Genomic DNA, 23,020 nt, shown 5'->3' on the forward strand with positions numbered 1-23,020 from the left:
GCACTATCATTATTAACTTCACATCTTTTGGTTTCAATATTATGATTATGTGTATCACTATGATTGAGATCCAACGAACTATTTTCATTGGGTGTGTAACCATATAAGGTTTTATTCATGTAAACAGAACAACAATTTATTCTCTTACTTAAATGAATAACCGTATTACAATAAACATGATCAAATCATATTCATGCTCAACGCAAACACCAAATAACACTTATTCAGGTTCAACACTAATCCCGAAAGTATAGGGAGTGTGCGATGATGATCATATCAATCTTGGAACCACTTCCAACACACATCGTCACTTCACCCTTAACTAGTCTCTGTTTATTCTGCAACTCCCGTTTCGAGTTACTAATCTTAGCAACTGAACTAGTATCAAATACTGAGGGGTTGCTATAAACACTAGTAAAGTACACATCAATAAGATGTATATCAAATATACTTATGTTCACTTTGCCATCCTTCTTATCCGCCAATCACTTGGGGTAGTTCCGCTTCTAGTGACCAGTCCCTTTGCAGTAGAAGCACTTAGTCTCAGGCTTAGGATCAGACTTAGGCTTCTTCACTTGAGCAGCAACTTGCTTGCCATTCTTCTTGAAGTTCCCCTTCTTCCCTTTGCCCTTTTCTTGAAACTAGTGGTCTTGTCAACCATCAACACTTGATGTTTTTATTGATTTCTACCTTCGTTGATTTCAGCATCACGAAGAGCTTGGGAGTTGTTTCCGTTATCCCTTGCATATTATAGTTCATCACGAAGTTCTACTAACTTGGTGATGGTGACTAGAGAATTCTGTCAACCACTATATTATCTGGAATATTAACTCCCACTTGATTCAAGCGATTGTAGTACCCAGACAATCTGAGCACATGCTCACTAGTTGAGCAATTCTCCTCCATCTTTTAGCTATAGAACTTGTTGGAGACTTCATATTTCTCAACTCGGGTATTTGCTTGAAATATTAACTTCAACTCCTGGAACATCTCATATGGTCCATGATGTTCAAAACGTCTTTGAAGTCCTGATTCTAAGCCGTTAAGCATGGTGCACTTAAACTATCAAGTAGTCATCATATTGAGCTAGCCAAACGTTCATAACGTCTGTATCTACTCCTGCAATAGGTCTGTCACCTAGCGGTGCATCAAGGACATAATTCTTCTGTGCAGCAATGAGGATAAACCTCAGATCACGGATCCAATCTGCATCATTGCTACTAACATCTTTCAACACAATTTTCTCTAGGAACATATCAAAATAAACATATGAAAGCAACAACGCGAGCTTTTGATCTACAACATAGATATGCTAATACTACCAGGACTAAGTTCATGATAAATTAAAGTTCAATTAATCATATTACTTAAGAACTCCCACTTAGATAGACATCCCTCTAATCCTCTAAGTGATCACGTGATCCAAATCAACTAAACCATAACCGATCATCACATGAGATGGAGTAGTTTTCAATGCTGAACATCGTTATGTTGATCATATCTACTATATGATTCACGCTCGACCTTTCGGTCTCCGTGTTCCGAGGCCATATCTGTATATGCTTGGCTCGTCAAGTATAACCTGAGTATTCCGCGTGTGCAACTGTTTTGCACCCGTTGTATTTGAACGTAGAACCTATCACACCCGATCATCACGTGGTGTCTCAGCACGAAGAACTTTCACAACGGTGCATACTCAGGGAGAACACTTCTTGATAATTTAGTGAGAGATCATCTTATAATGCTACCGTCAATCAAAGCAAGATAAGATGCATAAAAGGATAAACATCACATGCAATCAATATAAGTGATATGATATGGCATCATCATCTTGTGCTTGTGATCTCCATCTCCGAAGCACCGTCGTGATCACCATCGTCACCGGCGCGACACCTTGATCTCCATCGTAGCATCGTTGTTGTCTCGCCAATCTTATGCTTCCACGACTATCACTACCGTTTAGTAATAAAGTAAAGCATTACATCGCGATTGCATTGCATACAATAAAACGACAACCATATGGCTCCTGCCAGTTGCCGATAACTCGGTTACAAAACATGATCATCTCATACAATAAAATTCAGCATCATGCCTTGACCATATCACGTCACAACATGCCCTGCAAAAACAAGTTAGACGTCCTCTACTTTGTTGTTGCAAGTTTTACGTGGCTGCTACGGGCTTAAGCAAGAACCAATCTCACCTACGCATCAAAACCACAACGATAGTTTGTCAAATAGACTCTGTTTTAACCTTCACAAGGACCGGGCATAGCCATACTCGGTTCAACTAAAGTTGGAGAGACAGTCTCCCGCAAGCCACCTATGTGCAAAGCACGTCGGGGGAACCGGTCTCGCGTAAGCGTACGTGTAAGGTTGGTCCGGGTCGTCTCGTCCAACAATGCCGCCGAACCAAAGTATGACATGCTGGTAGGCATTATGACTTATATCGCCCACAACTCACTTGTGTTCTACTCGTGCATATAACATCAACATAAATAACCTAGGCTCGGATGCCACTGATGGGTTTCGTAGTAATTTCAAAAAATTTCCTACGCACACACAAGATCATGTGATGCATAGCAACGAGGGGGGGAGAGTGTTGTCTACGTACCCACGCAGACCGACTGCGGAAGCGTTGACGCAACGTAGAGGAAGTAGTCATACGTCTTCACGATCCAACCGATCAATTACCGAAACTACGGCACCTCCGAGTTCGAGCACACGTTCAGCTCGATGACGATCCCCGGACTTCGATCCAGCAAAGTGTCGGGGAAGAGTTCCGTCAGCACGACGGCGTGGTGACGATCTTGATGCACTACAGCAGCAGGGCTTCGCCTAAACTCCGCTACAGTATTATCGAGGAATATGGTGGCTGGGGGCACCGCACACGGCTAAGGAATAGATCACGTGGATCAACTTGTGTGTTCTAGGGTGCCTCTGCCTCAGTATATAAAGGACTACAGGGGGGGAGGCTGGCCGACCAAGGTGTGGCGCGCCAGGAGAGTCCTACTCCCTCTGGGAGTAGGATTCCCCCCCCCCAATCCTAGTTGGAATAGGATTCGCGGAGGGGGAAAAGAGAGAGAGGGGGCCGGCCACCTCTCCTAGTCCTAATAGGACTAGGGGAAGGAGGAGGCGCGCACCATGTAGGGCTGCCTCTTCTCTTTTCCACTAAGGCCCATCATGGCCCATTTAGCTCCCGGGGGGTTCCGGTAACCTTCCCGGTACTCCGGTAAAATCCCGATTTCACCCGGAACACTTCCGTATCCAAACATAGGCTTCCAATATATCAATCTTTATGGCTCGACCATTTCGAGACTCCTCGTCATGTCCGTGATCACATCTGGGACTCCGAACAACTTCGGTACATCAAAATGCATAAACTCATAATATAACTGTCATCCGTAACCTTAAGCGTGCGGACCCTACGGGTTCGAGAACAATGTAGACATGACCGAGACACGTCTCCGGTCAATAACCAATAGCGGGACCTGGATGCCCATATTGGCTCCTACATATTCTACGAAGATCTTTATCGGTCAGACCGCATAACAACATACGTTGTTCCTTTTGTCATCGGTATGTTACTTGTCCGAGATTCGATCGTCGGTATCCAATACCTAGTTCAATCTCGTTACCGGCAAGTCTCTTTACTCGTTCTGTAATACATCATCTCGCAACTAACTCATTAGTTGCAATGCTTGCAAGGCTTATGCGATGTGCATTACCGAGAGGGCCCAGAGATACCTCTCCGACAATCAGAGTGACAAAACCTAATCTCGAAATACGCCAACCCAACATGTACCTTTGGAGACATCTGTAGTACTCCTTTATAATCACCCAGTTACGTTGTGACGTTTGGTAGTACCCAAAGTGTTCCTCCGATAAACGGGAGTTGCATAATCTCATAGTTATAGGAACATGTATAAGTCATGAAGAAAGCAATAGCAACATACTAAACGATCGGGTGCTAAGCTAATGGAATGGGTCATGTCAATTAGATCATTCTCTTAATGATGTGATCCTGTTAATCAAATAACAACTCATTGTTCATGGTTAGGAGACATAACCATCTTTGATTAACGAGCTAGTCAAGTAGAGGCATACTAGTGACACTTTGTTTGTCTATGTATTCACACATGTATTATGTTTCCGGTTAATACAATTCTAGCATGAATAATAAACATTTATCATGATATAAGGAAATAAATAATAACTTTATTATTGCCTCTAGGGCATATTTCCTTCACTAGCATGTACAAACATGGCCTCGGAACACGGAAGACCGAAAGGTCGAGCATGAGTCGTATAGACGATACGATCAACATGAAGATGTTCACCGATGTTGACTAGTCCGTCTCACGTGATGATCGGACACGGCCTAGTTGACTCGGATCATGTTTCACTTAGATGACTAGAGGGATGTCTATCTGAGTGGGAGTTCATTGAATAATTTGATTAGATGAATTTAATTATCATGAACTTAGTCTAAAATCTTTACAGTATGTCTTGTAGATAAAATGGCCCACGCTAATGTTGCCCTCAACTTCAACGTGTTACTAGAGAAAACCAAGCTGAAAGATGATGGCAGCAACTATATGGACTGGGTCCGGAACCTGAGGATCATCCTCATAGCTGCCAAGAAAGATTATGTCCTAGAAGCACCGCTAGGTGACGCACCCATCCCAGAGAACCAAGATGTTATGAACGCTTGGCAGTCACGTGCTAATGATTACTCCCTTGTTCAGTGCGGCATGCTTTACAGCTTAGAACCGGGGCTCCAAAAGCGTTTTGAGAGACACGGAGCATATGAGATGTTCAAAGAGCTGAAAATGGTTTTCCAAGATCATGCCCGGGTCGAGAGATATGAAGTCTCCGACAACTTCTTCAGTTGTAAGATGGAGGAAAATAGTTCTGTCAGTGAGCACATACTCAAAATGTCTGGGTTGCATAACCGCTTGACTCAGCTGGGAGTTAATCTCCCGGATGACGCGGTCATTGACAGAATCCTTCAGTCGCTTCCACCGAGCTACAAGAGCTTTATGATGAACTTCGACATGCAGGGGATGGAAAAGACCATTCCCGAGGTATATTCAATGCTGAAATCAGCAGAGGTGGAAATCAAAAAGGAACATCAAGTGTTGATGGTGAATAAAACCACTCAGTTCAAGAAAGGCAAGGGTAAAAAGAATTTCAAGAAGGACGGCAAGGGAGCTGCCGCGTCCGGTAAGCAAGCTGCCGGGAAGAAGCCAAAGAATGGACCCAAGCCTGAGACTGAGTGTTTTTATTGCAAGGGAAGTGGTCACTGGAAGCGGAACTGCCCCAAATACTTAGCGGACAAGAAGGCCGGCAACACTAAAGGTATATGTGATATACATGTAATTGATGTGTACCTTACCAGTACTCGTAGTAGCTCTTGGGTATTTGATACCGGTGCGGTTGCTCACATTTGTAACTCAAAGCAGGAGCTGCGGAATAAGTGGAGACTGGCGAAGGACGAGGTGACGATGCGCGTCGGGAATGGTTCCAAGGTCGATGTGATCGCCGTCGGCACGCTACCTCTACATTTACCTACGGGATTAGTTTTAAACCTCAATAATTGTTATTTAGTGCCAGCTTTGAGCATGAACATTGTATCAGGATCTCATTTAATTCGAGATGGCTACTCATTTAAATCCGAGAATAATGGTTGTTCTATTTATATGAGAGATATGTTTTATGGTCATGCTCCGTTGGTGAATGGTTTATTCTTAATGAATCTCGAGCGTAATGTTACACATATTCATAGTGTGAATACCAAAAGATGTAAGGTTGATAATGATAGTCCCACATACTTGTGGCACTGCCGCCTTGGTCACATAGGTGTCAAACGCATGAAGAAGCTCCATGCAGATGGACTTTTGGAGTCTCTTGATTACGAATCATTTGACACATGCGAACCATGCCTCATGGGTAAAATGACCAAGACTCCGTTCTCAGGAACAATGGAGAGAGCAACCAACTTATTGGAAATCATACATACTGATGTGTGCGGTCCAATGAGTGTTGAGGCTCGCGGTGGCTATCGTTATGTTCTCACCCTCACTGATGACTTGAGTAGATATGGATATGTCTACTTAATGAAACACAAGTCTGAGACCTTTGAAAAGTTCAAGGAATTTCAGAGTGAGGTTGAGAATCAACATGACAAGAAAATCAAGTTCTTGCGATCAGATCGTGGGGTAGAATACTTGAGTCACGAATTTGGCACACACTTAAGGAAATGTGGAATAGTTTCACAACTCACGCCGCCTGGAACACCTCAGCGTAATGGTGTGTCCGAACGTCGTAATCGTACTCTATTGGATATGGTGCGATCTATGATGTCTCTTACCGATTTACACTGTCATTTTGGGGCTATGCTTTAGAGACTGCCGCATTCACTTTAAATAGGGCTCCGTCGAAATCCGTTGAGACGACACCGTATGAATTATGGTTTGGGAAGAAACCTAAGCTGTCGTTTCTAAAAGTTTGGGGATGCGATGGTTATGTCAAGAAACTTCAACCTGAAAAGCTCGAACCCAAATCAGAAAAATGCGTCTTCATAGGATACCCTAAAGAAACTATTGGGTATACCTTCTACCTCAGATCCGAAGGCAAGATCTTTGTTGCCAAGAATGGATCCTTTCTAGAGAAAGAGTTTCTCTCGAAAGAAATAAGTGGGAGGAAAGTAGAACTTGATGAAGTATTACCTCTTGAATCGGAGAGTGGCGCAGCTCAGGAAATTGTTCCTGAGGTGCCTGCACCGACTAGAGAGGAAGTTAATGATGATGATCATGAAACTTCAGATCAAGTTGCTACTAAACTTTGTAGGTCCACAAGAACACGTTCCGCACCAGAGTGGTACGGCAACCCTGTCTTGGAAATCATGTTGTTAGACAACGGTGAACCTTCGAACTATGAAGAAGCGATGGCGGGCCCAGATTCCATCAAATGGCTGGAAGCCATGAAATCCGAGATAGGATCCATGTATGAAAATGAAGTATGGACTTTGACTGACTTTCCCGATGATCGGCGAGCCATAGAAAATAAATGGATCTTTAAGAAGAAGACAGACGCGGATGGTAACGTAACCATCTATAAAGCTCGACTTGTCGCTAAGGGTTATTGACAAGTTCAAGGGGTTGACTACGATGATACTTTCTCACCCATAGCGAAGCTGAAGTCCGTCCGAATCATGTTAGCAATTGCCGCATTCTATGATTATGAGATATGGCAAATGGACGTCACAACGGCATTCCTTAATGGTTTCCTTAAGGAAGAATTGTATATGATGCAGCTGGAAGGTTTCATCGATCCTAAGAATGCTGACAAGGTGTGCAAGCTCCAACGCTCGATTTATGGGCTGGTGCAAGCATCTCGGAGTTGGAACATTCGTTTTGATGAGATGATCAAAGCGTTTGGGTTTACGCAGACTTATGGAGAAGCCTGCATTTACAAGAAAGTGATGGGAGCTCTGTAGCATTTCTCATATTGTATGTGGATGACATACTGTTGATGGGAAATGATATAGAATTCTTGGAAAGCATAAAGGCCTACTTGAACAAGTGTTTTTCAATGAAGGATCTTGGAGCAGCTGCTTACATATTAGGCATCAAGATCTATAGAGATAGATCGAGACGCCTCATTGGTCTTTCACAGAGTATGTACCTTGACAAGATATTGAAGAAGTTCAATATGGATCAGTCAAAGAAGGGGTTCTTGCCTATATTGTAAGGTACGAGATTGAGCACGGCTCAATGCCCGACCACGGCAGAAGATAGAGAAAAGATGAGTGTCATCCCCTATGCCTCGGCCATAGGGTCTATCATGTATGCTATGCTGTGTACTAGACCTGATGTAAACCTTGCCGTAAGTTTGGTAGGAAGGTACCAAAGTAATCCCGGCATGGAACACTGGACAACGGTCAAGAATATCCTGAAGTACCTGAAGAGGACCAAGGACATGTTTCTTGTTTATGGAGGTGACGAAGAGCTCGTCGTAAAGGGTTACATCGATGCTAGCTTCGACACAGATCTGGATGACTCTAAGTCACAAACCGGATACATGTATATTTTGAATGGTGGGGCAGTAAGCTGGTGCAGTTGCAAGCAAAGCATTGTGGCAGGATCTACATGTGAAGCGGAGTACATGGCAGCCTCGGAGGCAGCACAAGAGGCAATCTGGGTGAAGGAGTTCATTACCGACCTAGGAGTCATACCCAATGCGTCGGGCCTGATGACTCTCTTCTTTGCAACACTGGAGCTATTTCCCATGCCAAGGAGCCCAGGTTTCACAGGAAGACCAGGCATATCAAGCGTCGCATCAACTCCATTCGTGAAAGTGTTCAAAATGGAGACATAGATATTTGTAAAGTACATACGGACCTGAATGTGGCAGATCCGTTGACTAAACCTCTCCCTAGAGCAAAACATGATCAACACCAGAACTGCATGGGTGTTCGATTCATTACAATGTAACTAGACAATTGACTCTAGTGCAAGTGGGAGACTGTTGGAAATATGCCCTAGAGGCAATAATAAAATGGTTATTATTATATTTCTTTGTTCATGATAATTGTCTATTGTTCATGCTATAATTGTGTTATCCGGAAATCGTAATACATGTGTGAATACATAGACCACAACACGTCCCTAGTGAGCCTCTAGTTGACTAGCTCGTTGATCAAAAGATAGTCATGGTTTCCTGACTATGGACATTGGATGTCATTGATAACGGGATCACATCATTAGGAGAATGATGTGATGGACAAGACCCAATCCTAAGCATAGCTCAAAGATCGTGTAGTTCGTTTTCTATAGCTTTTCCGAATGTCAAGTATCATTTCCTTAGACCATGAGATTGTGCAACTCCCGGATACCGTAGGAGTGCTTTGGGCGTGCCAAGCGTCACAACGTAACTGGATGACTATAAAGGTACACTACAGGTATCTCCAAAAGTGTCTGTTGGGTTGGCACGAATTGAGACTGGGATTTGTCACTCCGTATGACGGAGAGGTATCTCTGGGCCCACTCGGTAATGCATCATCATAATGAGCTCAATGTGACCAAGTGGTTGATCACGGGATCATGCATTACGGTACGAGTAAAGTGACTTGCTGGTAACGAGATTGAACGAGGTATTGGGATACCGACGATCGAGTCTCGGGCAAGTAACATACCGATTGACAAAGGGAATTGTATACGGATTGATTAAATCCTCGACATCATGGTTCATCCGATGAGATCATCGAGGAGCATGTGGGAGCCAACATGGGTATCCAGATCCTGTTGTTGGTTATTAACCGGAGAGTCGTCTTGGTCATGTGTGCGTGTCTCCCAAACCCGTAGGGTCTACACACTTAAGGTTCGGTGACGCTAGGGTTGTTGAGATATTAGTATACGGTAACTCAAAAGTTGTTCGGAGTCCCGGATGAGATCCAGGACGTCACGAGGAGTTCCGGAATGGTCCGGAGGTGAAGATTTATATATAGGAAGTCAAGTTTCGGCCATCGGGAAAGTTTCGGGGGTAATCGGTATTGTACCGGGACCACCGGAAGGGTCCCGGGGGTCCACCGGGTGGGGCCACCTATCCCAGAGGGCCCCATGGGCTTAAGTGGGAGGGGAACCAGCCCCTAGTGGGCTGGTGCGCCCCCCTTGGGCCTCCCCCTGCGCCTAGGGTTGGAAACCCTAGGGGTGGGGGCGCCCCACTTGGCTTGGGGGGGCAAGCCACCCCCTTGGCCCCCCCCTTGGAGATTGGATCTCCTAGGGGGGGCGCCCCCCTAGGGACCCTATATATAGTGGGCGGGAGGGAGGGCAGCCGCACCCTAGCACCTGCCGCCTCCCTCTCCCTCCCGTGACACCTCTTCTTCTCGGAGTGCTCGGCGAAGCCCTGCCGAGATCGCCGTAGTTTCCACCACCACGTCGTCGTGCTGCTGGATCTCCATCAACCTCTCCTTCCCCCTTGCTGGATCAAGTTGGAGGAGACGTCTTCCCAACCGTACGTGTGTTGAACACGGAGGTGCCGTCCGTTCGGCACTAGGTCATCGGTGATTTGGATCATGATGAGTACGACTCCATCAACCCCGTTCTCTTGAACGCTTCCGCGCGCGATCTACAAGGTTATGTAGATGCACTCCTCTCTCCCTCGTTGCTAGATGACTCCATAGATTGATCTTGGTGATGCGTAGAAAATTTTAAAATTCTGCTATGTTCCCCAACAGTGGCATCATGAGCTAGGTCTATGCGTAGTTTCTATGCACGAGTAGAACACAAAGTAGTTGTGGGCGTGGATATTGTCAATTTGCTTGCCGTTACTAGTCTTATCTTGATTCGGCGGCATCGTGGGATGAAGCGGCCCAGACCGACCTTACACGTATGCTTACGTGAGACCGGTTCCACCGATTGACTTGCACTATTTGCATAAGGTGGCTGGCGGGTGTCTGTCTCTCCCACTTTAGTTGGATCGGATTCGATGAAAAGGGTCCGTATGAGGGTAAATAGAAATTGGCATATCACGTTGTGGTTTTGGCGTAGGTAAGAAACGTTCTTGCTAGAAACCTATAGCAGCCACGTAAAACCTTGCAACAACAATTAGAGGACATCTAACTTGTTTTTGCAGCATGTGCCGTGTGATGTGACATGGCCAAAAGGATGTGATGAATGATATATGTGATGTATGAGATTGATCATGTTCTTGTAATAGGAATCACGACTTGCATGTCGATGAGTATGACAACCGGCAGGAGCCATAGGAGTTGTCTTTATTTATTTATGACCTGCGTGTCAACATAAACGTCATGTAATTACTTTACTTTATTGCTAAAGTGTTAGCCATAGTAGTAGAAGTAATAGATGACGAGACAACTTCAAGAAGACACGATGATGGAGAACATGATGATGGAGATCATGGTGTCTTGCCGGTGACAACGATGATCATGAAGCCCCGAAGATGGAGATCAAAAGGAGCAAATGATATTGGCCATATCATGTCACTATTTGATTGCATGTGATGTTTATCATGTTTTACATCTTATTTGCTTAGAACGACGGTAGCTTAAATAAGATGATCCCTCGTAATAATTTCAAGAAAGTGTTCCCCCTAACTGTGCACCATTGCGAAGGTTCGTTGTTTCGAAGCACCACGTGATGATCGGGTGTGATAGATTCTAACGTTCGAATACAATGGGTGTAAGCCAGATTTACACATGCAATACAATTACGTTGACTTGACGAGCCTAGCATGTACATTCATGGCCTCGGAACACGGAAGACCGAAAGGTCGAGCATGAGTCGTATAGAAGATACGATCAACATGAAGATGTTCACCGATGTTGACTAGTCCGTCTCACGTGATGATCGGACACGGCCTAGTTGACTCGGATCATGTTTCACTTAGATGACTAGAGGGATGTCTATCTGAGTGGGAGTTCATTGAATAATTTGATTAGATGAACTAAATTATCATGAACTTAGTCTAAAATCTTTACACTATGTCTTGTAGATCAAATGGCCCACGCTAATGTTGCCCTCAACTTCAACGCGTTCCTAGAAAAAACCAAGATGAAAGATGATGGCAGCAACTATACGGACTGGGTCCGGAACCTGAGGATCATCCTCATAGCTGCCAAGAAAGATTATGTCCTAGAAGCATCGCTAGGTGACGCACCCATCCCAGAGAACCAAGACATTATGAACGCTTGGCAGTCACGTGCTGATGATTACTCCCTCGTTCAGTGCGGCATGCTTTACAGCTTAGAACCGGGGCTCCAAAAGCGTTTTGAGAGACATGGAGCATATGAGATGTTCAAAGAGCTGAAAATGGCTTTCCAAGCTCATGCCCGGGTCGAGAGATATGAAGTCTCTGACAAGTTCTTCAGTTGTAAGATGGAGGAAAATAGTTCTGTCAGTGAGCACATACTCAAAATGTCTGGGTTGCATAACCGCTTGACTCAGCTAGGAGTTAATCTCCCAGATGACGCAGTCATTGACAGAATCCTTCAGTCGGTTCCACCGAGCTACAAGAGCTTTGTGATGAACTTCAATATGCAGGGGATGGAAAAGACCAATCCTGAGGTATATTCAATGCTGAAATCAGCAGAGGTGGAAATCAAAAAGGAACATCAAGTGTTGATGGTGAATAAAACCACTAAGTTCAAGAAAGGCAAGGGTGCCACAGTCGGACGTTTGAGCGACATCACATAATGGGCTTATATCGAAAGTAAATGAGAAGAGTGCCACAGTCGGACGTCTGAGCGACATCACATAAAGGGCTTATATTTCATCATTCGTATTCAAAGAGTTCATGAATTTAAAATCATCCCAAGGAAATACTCAGCACATAATAATAAACTGGTTAGTCCATTCACATGAATAACATTCAGCCGGGTTTACCACTCTCTCAGTTTCATGCTTATTCTCCGGAGACTGTCACTGGGGTTGACACTGAGGTCGACACTGAGACTGACACTTACACTGAGATGATGTCCAAGTCCTTGATCGTGGACATGGATACTCGAATGGTTTTGACTCTGGAAAGTTTGTACTCTTTAACCACAGCCAACGGATTTCAGTAGTCACAAAGGACTAGTTCCGTTTACGGTATTTTAGAAGAAACACATCTAACCAGTACACACCCATTCCACATTCCGTTGCCAGGAATCACCCTAGGCAACATTCAAGAAAAACTTTAAGACGGGGAGGCCACAACCTCGAATAGCATGGGGTTAAATTTATATCGCGCGCTCTAAGGGGTGCCCCCCTCTCGGTCCCAACCGGAAACACCCATGCCCCTGACCGGATGACGGGCTTTAATCCAGGACCACCGGATACCGTGTGTGTATAAAAATTGTTCCAAATAATTTTCAAATAAATATGATAAAAAACTAGAGAGAAAAATAAACATGACAGAAAAAGAATCAATTCAAAATCATCTTTTGTTAAAAAGTTATATGGGTTTTGGTCCAGGGACTCATTTGTAATGAAACAGAAAGTTACCAGGGTTTAGTTTATAAAAACAGAAAATGTTTCGCTAAGAAATACGCCACCCAACAGGGAAAGCGTACTTTGCCCGAAGGCGTTTTCAGAAAACGTTTCAATTAGAATAAGAGAGGCTGACGAGGGGGTCCCACTCGTCAGGTTTGAATTTTGAAACAGAGCACACCGGCTCCCGAAGGCCGCGGTGGTCGCCGGCGTCGATCCACGGCAAGGTAGGGGGAAAGGAGGGTACCTACGAGTTCACGGGGCTCTTCCGCACCTGTGGGTGGTGGAGTTGGTCGTCGGCGAGCACCACGTCGACGGCGGCCTCCACTCCGGCAGACGGTGGTTCAGGCGGTGGTGGATCTCGTCGGGGAGGGCTGCAGATGTCAAATTGAGCCTAGGGTCAGATGAGTGGGTGCACTAGGGGGATTCTGGCAAGGTTTGGGAGGCGGGGGGTGGTCTCACCAGAGGGAATCGTGCCGAAGCCCGAAGCGGATCGGGGCGGCCGGAGTCGGGGAAGAAGGCCTCCTCGAGGTCCTCCTAGTGGTTGGGCGTTGTACTAGCGAGGTGGAGGGGTGGTGCTGAGTCGAAGGCGAGCTCGGGGTCGCTATTTATAGCCGGCCCGAGGCGGTTGCCGAGAACGGGATAACTCCGGCGATGATTACGACGAGGCAGTGGTCGAACGGGGGTTTTAGGCGATTGGTCATCATCGTGTTGGTCTACTGGTTCCGTTCAGGGGCTAAACTTGGCCTGGCTTGGGTGATACTCCAAGCCCTCGACGGAACGGCCCCGCGGGCACGTCGGCGGCAGGGAGCGCGCCCTGTGATTTCCAGACCATGACGACGGCTCTACAGCACGCACAGGGAAGGGGACGGCCACGCGGAGGCCTCTGGTGGTGTGGGCGGTGCCGGACGGTGCCGTTCTGCAGGGCTGGCCCCTGTTGGCCGCCATGGGTGGCTCTGCCATCGCGGAAGACGCCGGCGTTGGCGGGACAGGTCGCCACCGACGCTTGCGCCCGTCCAAACGACCGTGCGGAGCTCTAGATAAGGAGGAGGGGCAGTGAGCAAGATGCCAACGCGGGCACTCGCGAGATTGACGCCGCGCTCTGAAGAAAACGACGCTGTCGACTGAAACCAAACATTGAAACTCTAAAACTTGACAGAAACAGCTCCAGCCACTTGTTCGACGAAATGATTTTGGCATGTGGAAATTTTTTCTGGAGTTGATCTTTGGTGAGGTGGTCTCTTGATGTATCTGCAGGCTGCCTGAATTTTCTCAGATTTTTAGGAAAAGAAAGTAAATGAATTTCACCGAAAGTGGCAAATCTGGTCTAAACTTGCAGCAAGCAAATTTTGAAAAATTTGAACTGTGGACCAGTGGATCTTGATGGATCTTGGTTGAGGGTGCTAAGGACTAGTCAGAGGAGTTTAATTGGAGTCAAAACTCAAAGGGAAAATGGCAGTTCCTTTGTAAATCCCTAAGGTCCAAAATAAATGACAGAAAAGATTTTGAGGTTAAAATAAATAGAAATAAATTTAGATGAAGTTGGAACTTGCTGTATTTGGATGCTTGGCTTGTCCCAAAGTGGGAGGTGGATTTGGAAGAAAAATCTCAACATGAGTCATGGCAAAAGAGAAACTTTTGAATGGGAAAAGAATAAATCCATAATTCATAGGGTTTCTTTTTAATAAAAAGACATTGAAAAACTTTCCAAAGTTATTTGTGTTGAGTGAACACCAAATGAAAAGCCCTCAAGACCAAAAATCAAGGTTGAGAAGCACACATAAAATATTTGTCATAAAATTTTTGAGAAGGAGAGTTCTTAAGAAAAATTTAAATAACCTCCTCCCAATTTGGAGAACAAAATATTTGATAAAACCTAATCAAATTTTTTTTTGGTGTGTTACACGTTTGGCTTCGTCCATGGTGTGAGCTTGTGATCTCAATCCAAAAATCAGAAACAGTTTGGATGATACTGGGTTGAAAAAACATACAATTTGGTTTGGTCTGGGTTCTAGCTGATTCATTTTGGATCGGTTTGGTTTGGATCCTTGGCGTGTAGTGCTATGGGTTGGACTAATTTTAGTTTGGATGTGAAACTATTCCCAGGCTTAAATTTACGTCTGATCCGTGAGCGTTACTCGAGGAATCTGCAAAAAAAAAAAAATCACGTGCAGATGTCGAGAAAAGCTGCTTCCCAGGACGAGACCTACCTGCCTCGCCGGCAAGAAAGACCGGTGGACTGAGGGTGCCAATGGAATCTTGAGTTGATTCTTTCAACGCTCAACGGCCACCCCATGATACGAAACATGCATGATCCCCGAGCTAGCTAATGGCATGTCCAATGATGCTATCTTACAAGTACCACGTAGGATAAGTTATAAGGTGAAGGAGAGAGAACTCATAAAAGAAGGTTTGTCTTCTCTTATTTAAGGTAAGACAAAAAATGATCTCTTAGCATAATATGTCTCACCATATTTTTAGGAATTGCTAGTTATTAAAGATAAGGCTAAGAGATGACTCATTATAGACATTTTTCTTTGTCATGTCTAAATTACATGCAAAACTTAGAACTAGAAGGAATTCCACTAACAACACAACGTAATTAACTCGATTCGTTAGAACAGCTTCCATTGAGTCTCTGCACCTATCCTTTTCCTTTGTATTCTAGTTCGAGAACCCCTTGTTTTCTCAAAACACGGATTTGGCTCAGGATTGCCCTTTTTTAATTCCAGGGTTTCTCATCAGTTAACAGCCGACCGCTCTACCACTAAGCTACTGAGGAACAAGGGGGGATTCGACCTCCTAGAGTTCAACTCCCGCTCTCAACCCATGAACAATATGAGTCCGAAGCTTCTTTCGTAACTCCCATAATTTCTTCGTAGTGGCTCCGTTCCATGCCTCATTTCATAGGGAAGCCCAAAGTGGCTCTATTTCATTCTATTTCACTTCCTAGCACTTCCTATCATTTAATATCCATCCCTTTCTGGAAACCACACTGGATCAGTATCGCAGTGCTTGTCAATCATTTCATCCCCTACAATATCGACAAGTCCATAAGCTTTGGCTTCGTCTGCTAACATAAAAACATCCCTTTCCATGTCTTTGGCGGGATCAAATAAATAACGAGATTGCCAGACATTGTGATCGTCCTTGATCAGCAAAAAGAGTATATAGCTCTTCGGGAATGTGCCATTTTGGGGATCTCCAAAAAAAAACTCTGTTGTTCCGCGTCTTGGACTAACCATCCCTTAGAGGGTATTGTTAAAAGATCCTCGATTCCTAACGAAATCGACGTAGTAGTGGCTTGATGGAAGCCCAGATAAGACTATCTTATCAACCATTGTACATGCGCTAAACAAACCTGGCTTGCAACTGTCCGGTCAATAATCTCGCATTTTCCTCAAGCAGCATCCTTGAGCCTGAAGTTTAAAGACTGCAAATGGCCGCACAAATTGCTTGCAGCTGCCGCTAGCGTGCGCGCGAGTCCACTGTTCAAGAGTTGCTGCCGTGGCGAGCATGCACGGTCGTACGGATGCACCACAGCTCAAGATTGCCCTCCCGTATGGTTATGGCACTTAACTTGAAGGAGGGGACCTCCAGATTTTTAATTTCTGTTCTGTATTTTCTTTTCTTCATCATGTGTCCGATAAAAATATCATGTACAGGCATTTGTGTTATTGGCGTGGGCTAACCATGTGGGCACCTGTGTCCTATCGGTCCTATGTTGGCAAAAAGCATGGCGAGCTAATTATCCACACTAAACCTTAGCACTAGTTTAAGCGAAGCATCGAATCAATGGTTAGATGGAGTGTGGTATCCCAACCCATCAGGGTTCAAGTCATGGTACTCGTATTTATTTCTGAATTATTTCAGAATTTTCGGCGATTCGTATTCAGTGAGAGGAGACGTTCCCGTCGACGACGAGGTGCCTACAGTGATTTCATAAATTTCAAGATGATACGGTGCTCATAGGAGTAGGGTGTGCGTATGTGCATTCATAAGGATGAGTGTATGGGCGTGTATGAGCGATTGCGTCTGTACTGTGTTTAAAAAAAAACCGAAGCAGCCTAAACTTATACTGATGTATGTACAATCAGAATAATTCATGCCCAAGTCTACGACTAGAGGAGGCACGACGAATTCTTCTCCAATGATATGCGACCAGTCTAGTATAGTTGCTAATTGTATTTTCAAGAGTTTTCAACTAGGCCTACATTTCTAGTCGTCACAAAATATCACAACTCTTTCTTTGAACTTGAAAATATCTCAACTTACAACAACAGGGACGTTCCAGACAGATGTCTCCTTCGGGACCTGGTCGACCTCGCCCGGACATCCCACGATTGCCGTCGTTTTCCTCTCAGTGGAGCCGATCGCAGCATTGCCCGACCCGTGGGCGCACCGGACCACGGTACTCCGACGCCGTTGCCGTGTCCGTCTCCACGCACCATATATACCCGAGCCTTCCCCTTCTTTCTTCACCCAACTCGCTCGCTCTCCTCTTCCTCCCTCCTCGCACCACCAAGCTCAGCTCTGCTCTGCTCCGCATTTTGCTCGAAAGTCACCTACTCACACATACCATGGCGGCATCAGTGGCCTGCTCCTTCTTCTTCGGCGCCGAGCTGCTCGGCGAGGCCGGCATGCTGGCGATGGACGCGTGCGCGCTCTGCGCCAAGCAGCTGGCGCGCGACCGCGACGTCTTCATGTACAGAGGGGACACGCCCTACTGCAGCGAGGAGTGCCGCCACGAGCAGATGCACCTCGACGCCGTCTGCGCCAAGCAGGCCGCGCGGAGGCAGCAGCGGTTCTCGGCGGAGACGGAGTCCCACCGTGTGCAGCGGCAGTCCAGGAAGGTGTCGGTCGCAAGCTAACCGGCTGGCCGCTGAATGTTTTGTTTGGATCGACAAGATCTGTATTCTGAAGAATCATCGTCGTCTCCGTCTCTCCGGCCGGTGCTCTAGCCTCGTCCGGTGGAGGCAGCTTGGCGCGGCCTACAGGAGGCAAGGCAGGGCAGCAGCATCAGGCGGCACGAAGCATGTGTCCATGGCAAGCTAATTAGGCTACCCAAATGGGATGAAAGTGTACTTGTTCTCGGTCCAAAACAGAAATGTAATCGCAATGGATGTGATGAGAGCCATCAAACATGATTAACATTTTGTTTTAACTTCTACTATTTGGGTCGCCCTTCTGCGCCCTCTCTTGTTCAGTTTCCCTTTAATGATTAGATCCTGTTCGGTTTTGGGTACCACATCCACATGCGACAGCAGTGTCACTGTAAATACATCATGGCAACCAACCTACAAACTATCTTGCCCCTAAATTTTGTTATGCTTTTCGGATTTATAGCATCTCTAATGTTTCTAGTGATATGCCAATACGATTTGAGGCGACATTTTATCCATATGATTTTATGATATTTTGCTAAATCAGAATCTTTTGAGATTTTATACTCCCTTTGTTCACAAATATAAGATGTTCTAATTTTGTTTGAATCGGATGTATATAGACACGCTTTAATGTGTTTGTTTACTCATTTCGGTCTATATATGTAGTTTATATAAAAAAATTCAAAACATCTTAGGTTCTTATATTTATGAACGGAGGGAGTAATTATGTGCAAGTGAATTGGCCAGTTTGGAGCCTTTACCTTGAGCTTCCCACACGGTGAACCTTACAGTTTTACTATATCTCGAAGATATTTCCCAAAAATTTATACCATTGTGATATTTTTCTTTTCTTTTGAAATATATGTCAAGCTTACCAATTTGGGTGCAATAATTCATCACAATATCAATTTTAAGAATGAGAATGATCTTGTCATTCCTAGGTTACATGTCGAACATTTTTACGATGATTTGTCTTTCTTGATGGGTTGACAAGGCCTAGAACCGCTTCACATCGGCTCTTGCTTCTCCCTCCGACCTTTATTGTCGGTACCCCCTCTTCCCCGCCCAACAGTGTGGATGTGTGGGTGATTTTAGCTCAAGTTTACTAAAATTAACCAAAATTTACTAAGTTTTAAGGTTTGATTTTTCCTGATATTTTTCTCATAAACTAGACCAACTGTCTTCCTCCAATGGAAATTACAAAAATGGTCACCCTCTAACGAGGTTCCTAAATAAATAGATCTGAACCGGTGAAGTCTAACTATGATCTACTCGCGGTTGAATTAGTGCACTTTGAGGCAGGGTGAGTCAAAGGAAATGACGAAGCTTGTCATCGCCTATTAACTTAACCATATATTGGTTTCGCTGGAATATCGACTCATTGGAGAAGGAAGGCAAAGTTTAGGGTTAGACACTGCACACTTGAGCAAAGTTTTCCATGCTTAAAAATCAATGAACATCCAACATGGCACACTTAGGTTGCCATGTCCAGATTTACTACTGGCGTATAGTTGTCACGTAGGCATGAGGTCGCCTAAGCTTTCCCAATTAGAGATTTTGGTGGTCCGTTCTCTCGACAGTTCATCTGTGATTGTGGACGTGTTGACATATGATATTTTCTCCAAAGACGACTCTTGGTGGTCGGATTGTCTGCTTGGTGTTTGCATGATTTCAGTTTGCATTGTGTACACTTACATTATCTTCATTGTGTCAGCATTTCTTTTACTATGAGTTGTAGGGCAACAACCCCACAATCTTACAACTTTATTTAATATACATGGAACGGCACATAGTATAGAACCTCTAATGAGGAGAAAAGAAGAAGAGCAAAAACAACGGTACAACTTACCATTTAAGATGGGACTCTCATGTGGAGAACCTACAGTACAACTAACCATAGTATACAACCTCTAATGATGAGAACTCTCTTGTGGTGCAATGGCAGGCAGAAATTGTTGCGAACCTACCCACCCCGGTTCGAGGACTCACTTCTACCTAACAACGTAAAGTTCAAGGAGGGAGCTTACCTCTTTAACCACATTTACCATTTAAGGCGGGAGGTAAGATACCCATTACAACAAAACGTCCCTGGACCTAGGCTTAATTATACGCGCCAGCAACGTTGTATGATGCACAAGTCGTCCCTGAACCTAGAGCCTGAGACACACATCACACATGTAGTTCCGTCAGCACCATTCCAACCATTGGGTCAACAGTTGCTCGATGCGGATCATCATTGTTCTTTTCTTTTCTCGTCTAAGCATACCATCAGCTATGTATAACTTTTTTACCACTAGTAGAAAATGGGTCAAATGTGAAGCACATTAGTGCCGGTTTGGTTTTGAGCTGGCACTAATGTGTGTATTAGTGCCGGTTCCAACGGCTAGTTGGCCGCTCTCATTAGTACCGGTTCGTGGCGAACCTTTAGCACCGGTTCGTGCCACAAACCGGTACTAAAGTGAGTGGTGGCAGGATGTTGTCAGTCTGGGGCCCCTCCAGCACCTTTAGTACCGGTTCGTATCACGAACCGGTACTAAAGGTCGTCCTACATAAACCCTTCGTCCACCCGAACTCGCTTTGTTCTTCCCCCTTCCCCTCTCCTCTCTGTTCTTTCCCTCTTCCTCTCAAGCTCATCACACATTTTGCCCAAAATTTATCAAGATTTGAAGGCCCCCATCCATTCAAATGATCACAAAGGCTAGCAACTTTGTCCTTTCATCTCTCATTGCTAGATTAGCTCTTGCAATGCTTTATATAGTGATTGATTTGTGAGTTTAGTAATTTGGGAGGAATTATATATGTGTGCTAGTATTTGATTTATATGCAATTTGAGGTCAAAAGTAACACTTAGTTTGCATATGTAGGTGTGGTTTACTTAGTGCCTTCTAAATCTCCGTCATAACCACCATCGATCGCCCGCAACGTCCCGTCGCTGACACCACCTTGTGGTGAGCCTCTTGTTCATGAATGTTTTATATAAAAAAATGATGTTTGTGTGATTTGGATATATAGTTACTCGTATAATTATCTTACCCATACGTTGTTTGTTATACATAGTGCCATGGTTTTGATATCCGTCCCCATCGGCCCTCGTCCGGGTTATGATTCGGATGCGGTATATTCTCTTCTAAAACTATTTGTTGCATTTCGTGTTTATGACAAATTATGCCCATCAAGTTGACATAGATATTTGTATATAGGAGGTACTTGAACCGGAAATTCCAACCGACCCTATTGTCGAGAGGTTAAATTTAGTTGAAAGAGAAAACGAGGATTTGAAGGAAAAATTGAAAAGAATTGAGGGGGAGAAGATGGAATTGGAGTTGCATGTTGCCGATGTCGTCGATGATCACAAGATTAAGATGGAGAAAATGCGCTTGAAGATTAGAAAGATTAGAAAATATGCCATTCATAGTGAGGCTTGGTATCATTATATTGTTGGATCAATTGTTACCTTAGTTGCGATCTTTATCGCATTTGTTGTTGCATTTAAATTCTTTAGCTAGAGAGTTATTTGTTTGTTGCATTTAAGTGTTGTATGAACTTTATGTATGAACTTGTATTAATTTGGTCTTTTCTGTGTTGTGTAATGAAGATGAGACGATAATGGATGTATGATGACCGATGCTCTCCCGAGTTCATTAATGGCGTGGAAACTTTTCTGCTTGCGGCTGAGGCAAACAAGCGGGCGGATGGTTTCATGCCTTGTCCATGTGTTGGCTGTAAGAATGATAACAATTAGTCTAAGTCAAGAACCATTCACGTCCACCTGTTTAAGTATGGTTTCATGCCCCGCTATAATGTTTGGACCAAGCACGGAGAAAGAGGGGTTATGATGGAAGACAATGAAGAAGAATAGGACGACGACATCAATCCTGGCCATGATGGGTTCCCTGAATACGATGATACAACAATGGGGGAAGAAGGTGAGCCGGCAATGCGGGAAGAAGCTGAAGAAGAGGCATCAGATGAGCCTGCTGATGATCTAGGTCGGGCCATTGCCGATGCAAAGAGAAACTGCGCAAGTGATTTGGAGAAGAAGAAGTTGCAGCGCATGTTAGAGGATCACAAGAAATTGTTGTACCCAAATTGCGAAGCTGACAAGAAAAATTTGGGCACCACACTGGAATTGCTGCAATGGAAGGCAGAGAATGGTGTATCTGACAAGGGATTTGGAAAGTTACTGGTAATGATAAAGAATATTCTTCCAAAGGACAATGAATTGCCCGAGAAGACAATGAAGCAAAGAAGGTTGTCTGCCCTCTAGGGTTAGAGGTGCAGAAGATACATGCATGCCCTAATGACTGCATCCTCTACCACGGTGAGTACGAGGATTTGAACGTTTGCCCTGTATGCGGTGCATTGCGCTATAAGATCAGGGGCGATGATCCTGGTGATGTCGAGGGCGAGCGCCCCAGGAAGAAGATTCCTGCCAAGGTGATGTGGTATGCTCCTATAATACCACGGTTGAAACGTTTGTTCCAAAACAAAAAGCATGCCAAGGCGATGCGATGGCACAGAGGAGATCGTAAGAAAGACGGAAAGTTGAGAGTACCCGCTGACGGGTCACAGTGGAGAAAAATCGAGAGAAAGTACGGGAAGGAGTTTGCAGATGACGCAAGGAACGTATGGTTTGGTCTAACCGCAGATGGCATTAATCCTTTTGGGGAGCAGAGCAGCAACCATACCACCTGGTCTGTGACTCTATGTTTGTATAACCTTCCTCCTAGGTTGTGCATGCAGCGGAAGTTCATTATGATGCCAGTGCTCATCCAAGGCCCTAAGCAACCTGTCAACGACATTGATGTGTACCTAAGGCCATTAGTTGAAGAACTCTTACAGCTGTGGAAAGGAACAGGTGTACGTGCGTGGGATGAGCACATGGGGGAAGAATTTGACCTAAAGGCCTTGCTGTTCATGACCATCAATGATTGGCCTGCTCTCAGTAACCTTTGAGGACAGACAAACAAGGGATATCGCGCATGCACGCACTATTTGGATGATACCGACAATATATATTTGGACAATTGTAGGAAGAATGTGTACCTGGGACATCGTCGATTTCTTTCGAGCAGGCATCCCGTAAGAAAGAAAGGCAAGCATTTCAAAGGTGAGGCGGATCACCGGACGAAGCCTC

General features: G+C 44.8%; 1 protein-coding gene across 1 annotated transcript; it reads left to right on the plus strand.

Moving 5' to 3' along the window:
* Positions 1-17,468: 17,468 nt before the first annotated feature.
* Positions 17,469-18,337, plus strand: LOC125534056 (FCS-Like Zinc finger 2-like). The gene has a single exon (XM_048697357.1). The coding sequence runs from the start codon at positions 17,578-17,580 to the stop codon at positions 17,866-17,868; it is 291 nt and encodes a 96-aa protein (XP_048553314.1). The 5' UTR covers positions 17,469-17,577; the 3' UTR covers positions 17,869-18,337.
* Positions 18,338-23,020: the final 4,683 nt, after the last annotated feature.

Source organism: Triticum urartu, chromosome 2, assembly GCF_003073215.2.
Source record: "Triticum urartu cultivar G1812 chromosome 2, Tu2.1, whole genome shotgun sequence".
Classification (NCBI taxonomy): domain Eukaryota; kingdom Viridiplantae; phylum Streptophyta; class Magnoliopsida; order Poales; family Poaceae; genus Triticum; species Triticum urartu.

Coding starts and splice junctions, on each gene's coding strand:
- LOC125534056 (XM_048697357.1), top strand. CDS start 17,578: ATGGCGGCATCAGTGGCCTGCTCCTTCTTCTTCGGCGCCGAGCTGCTC.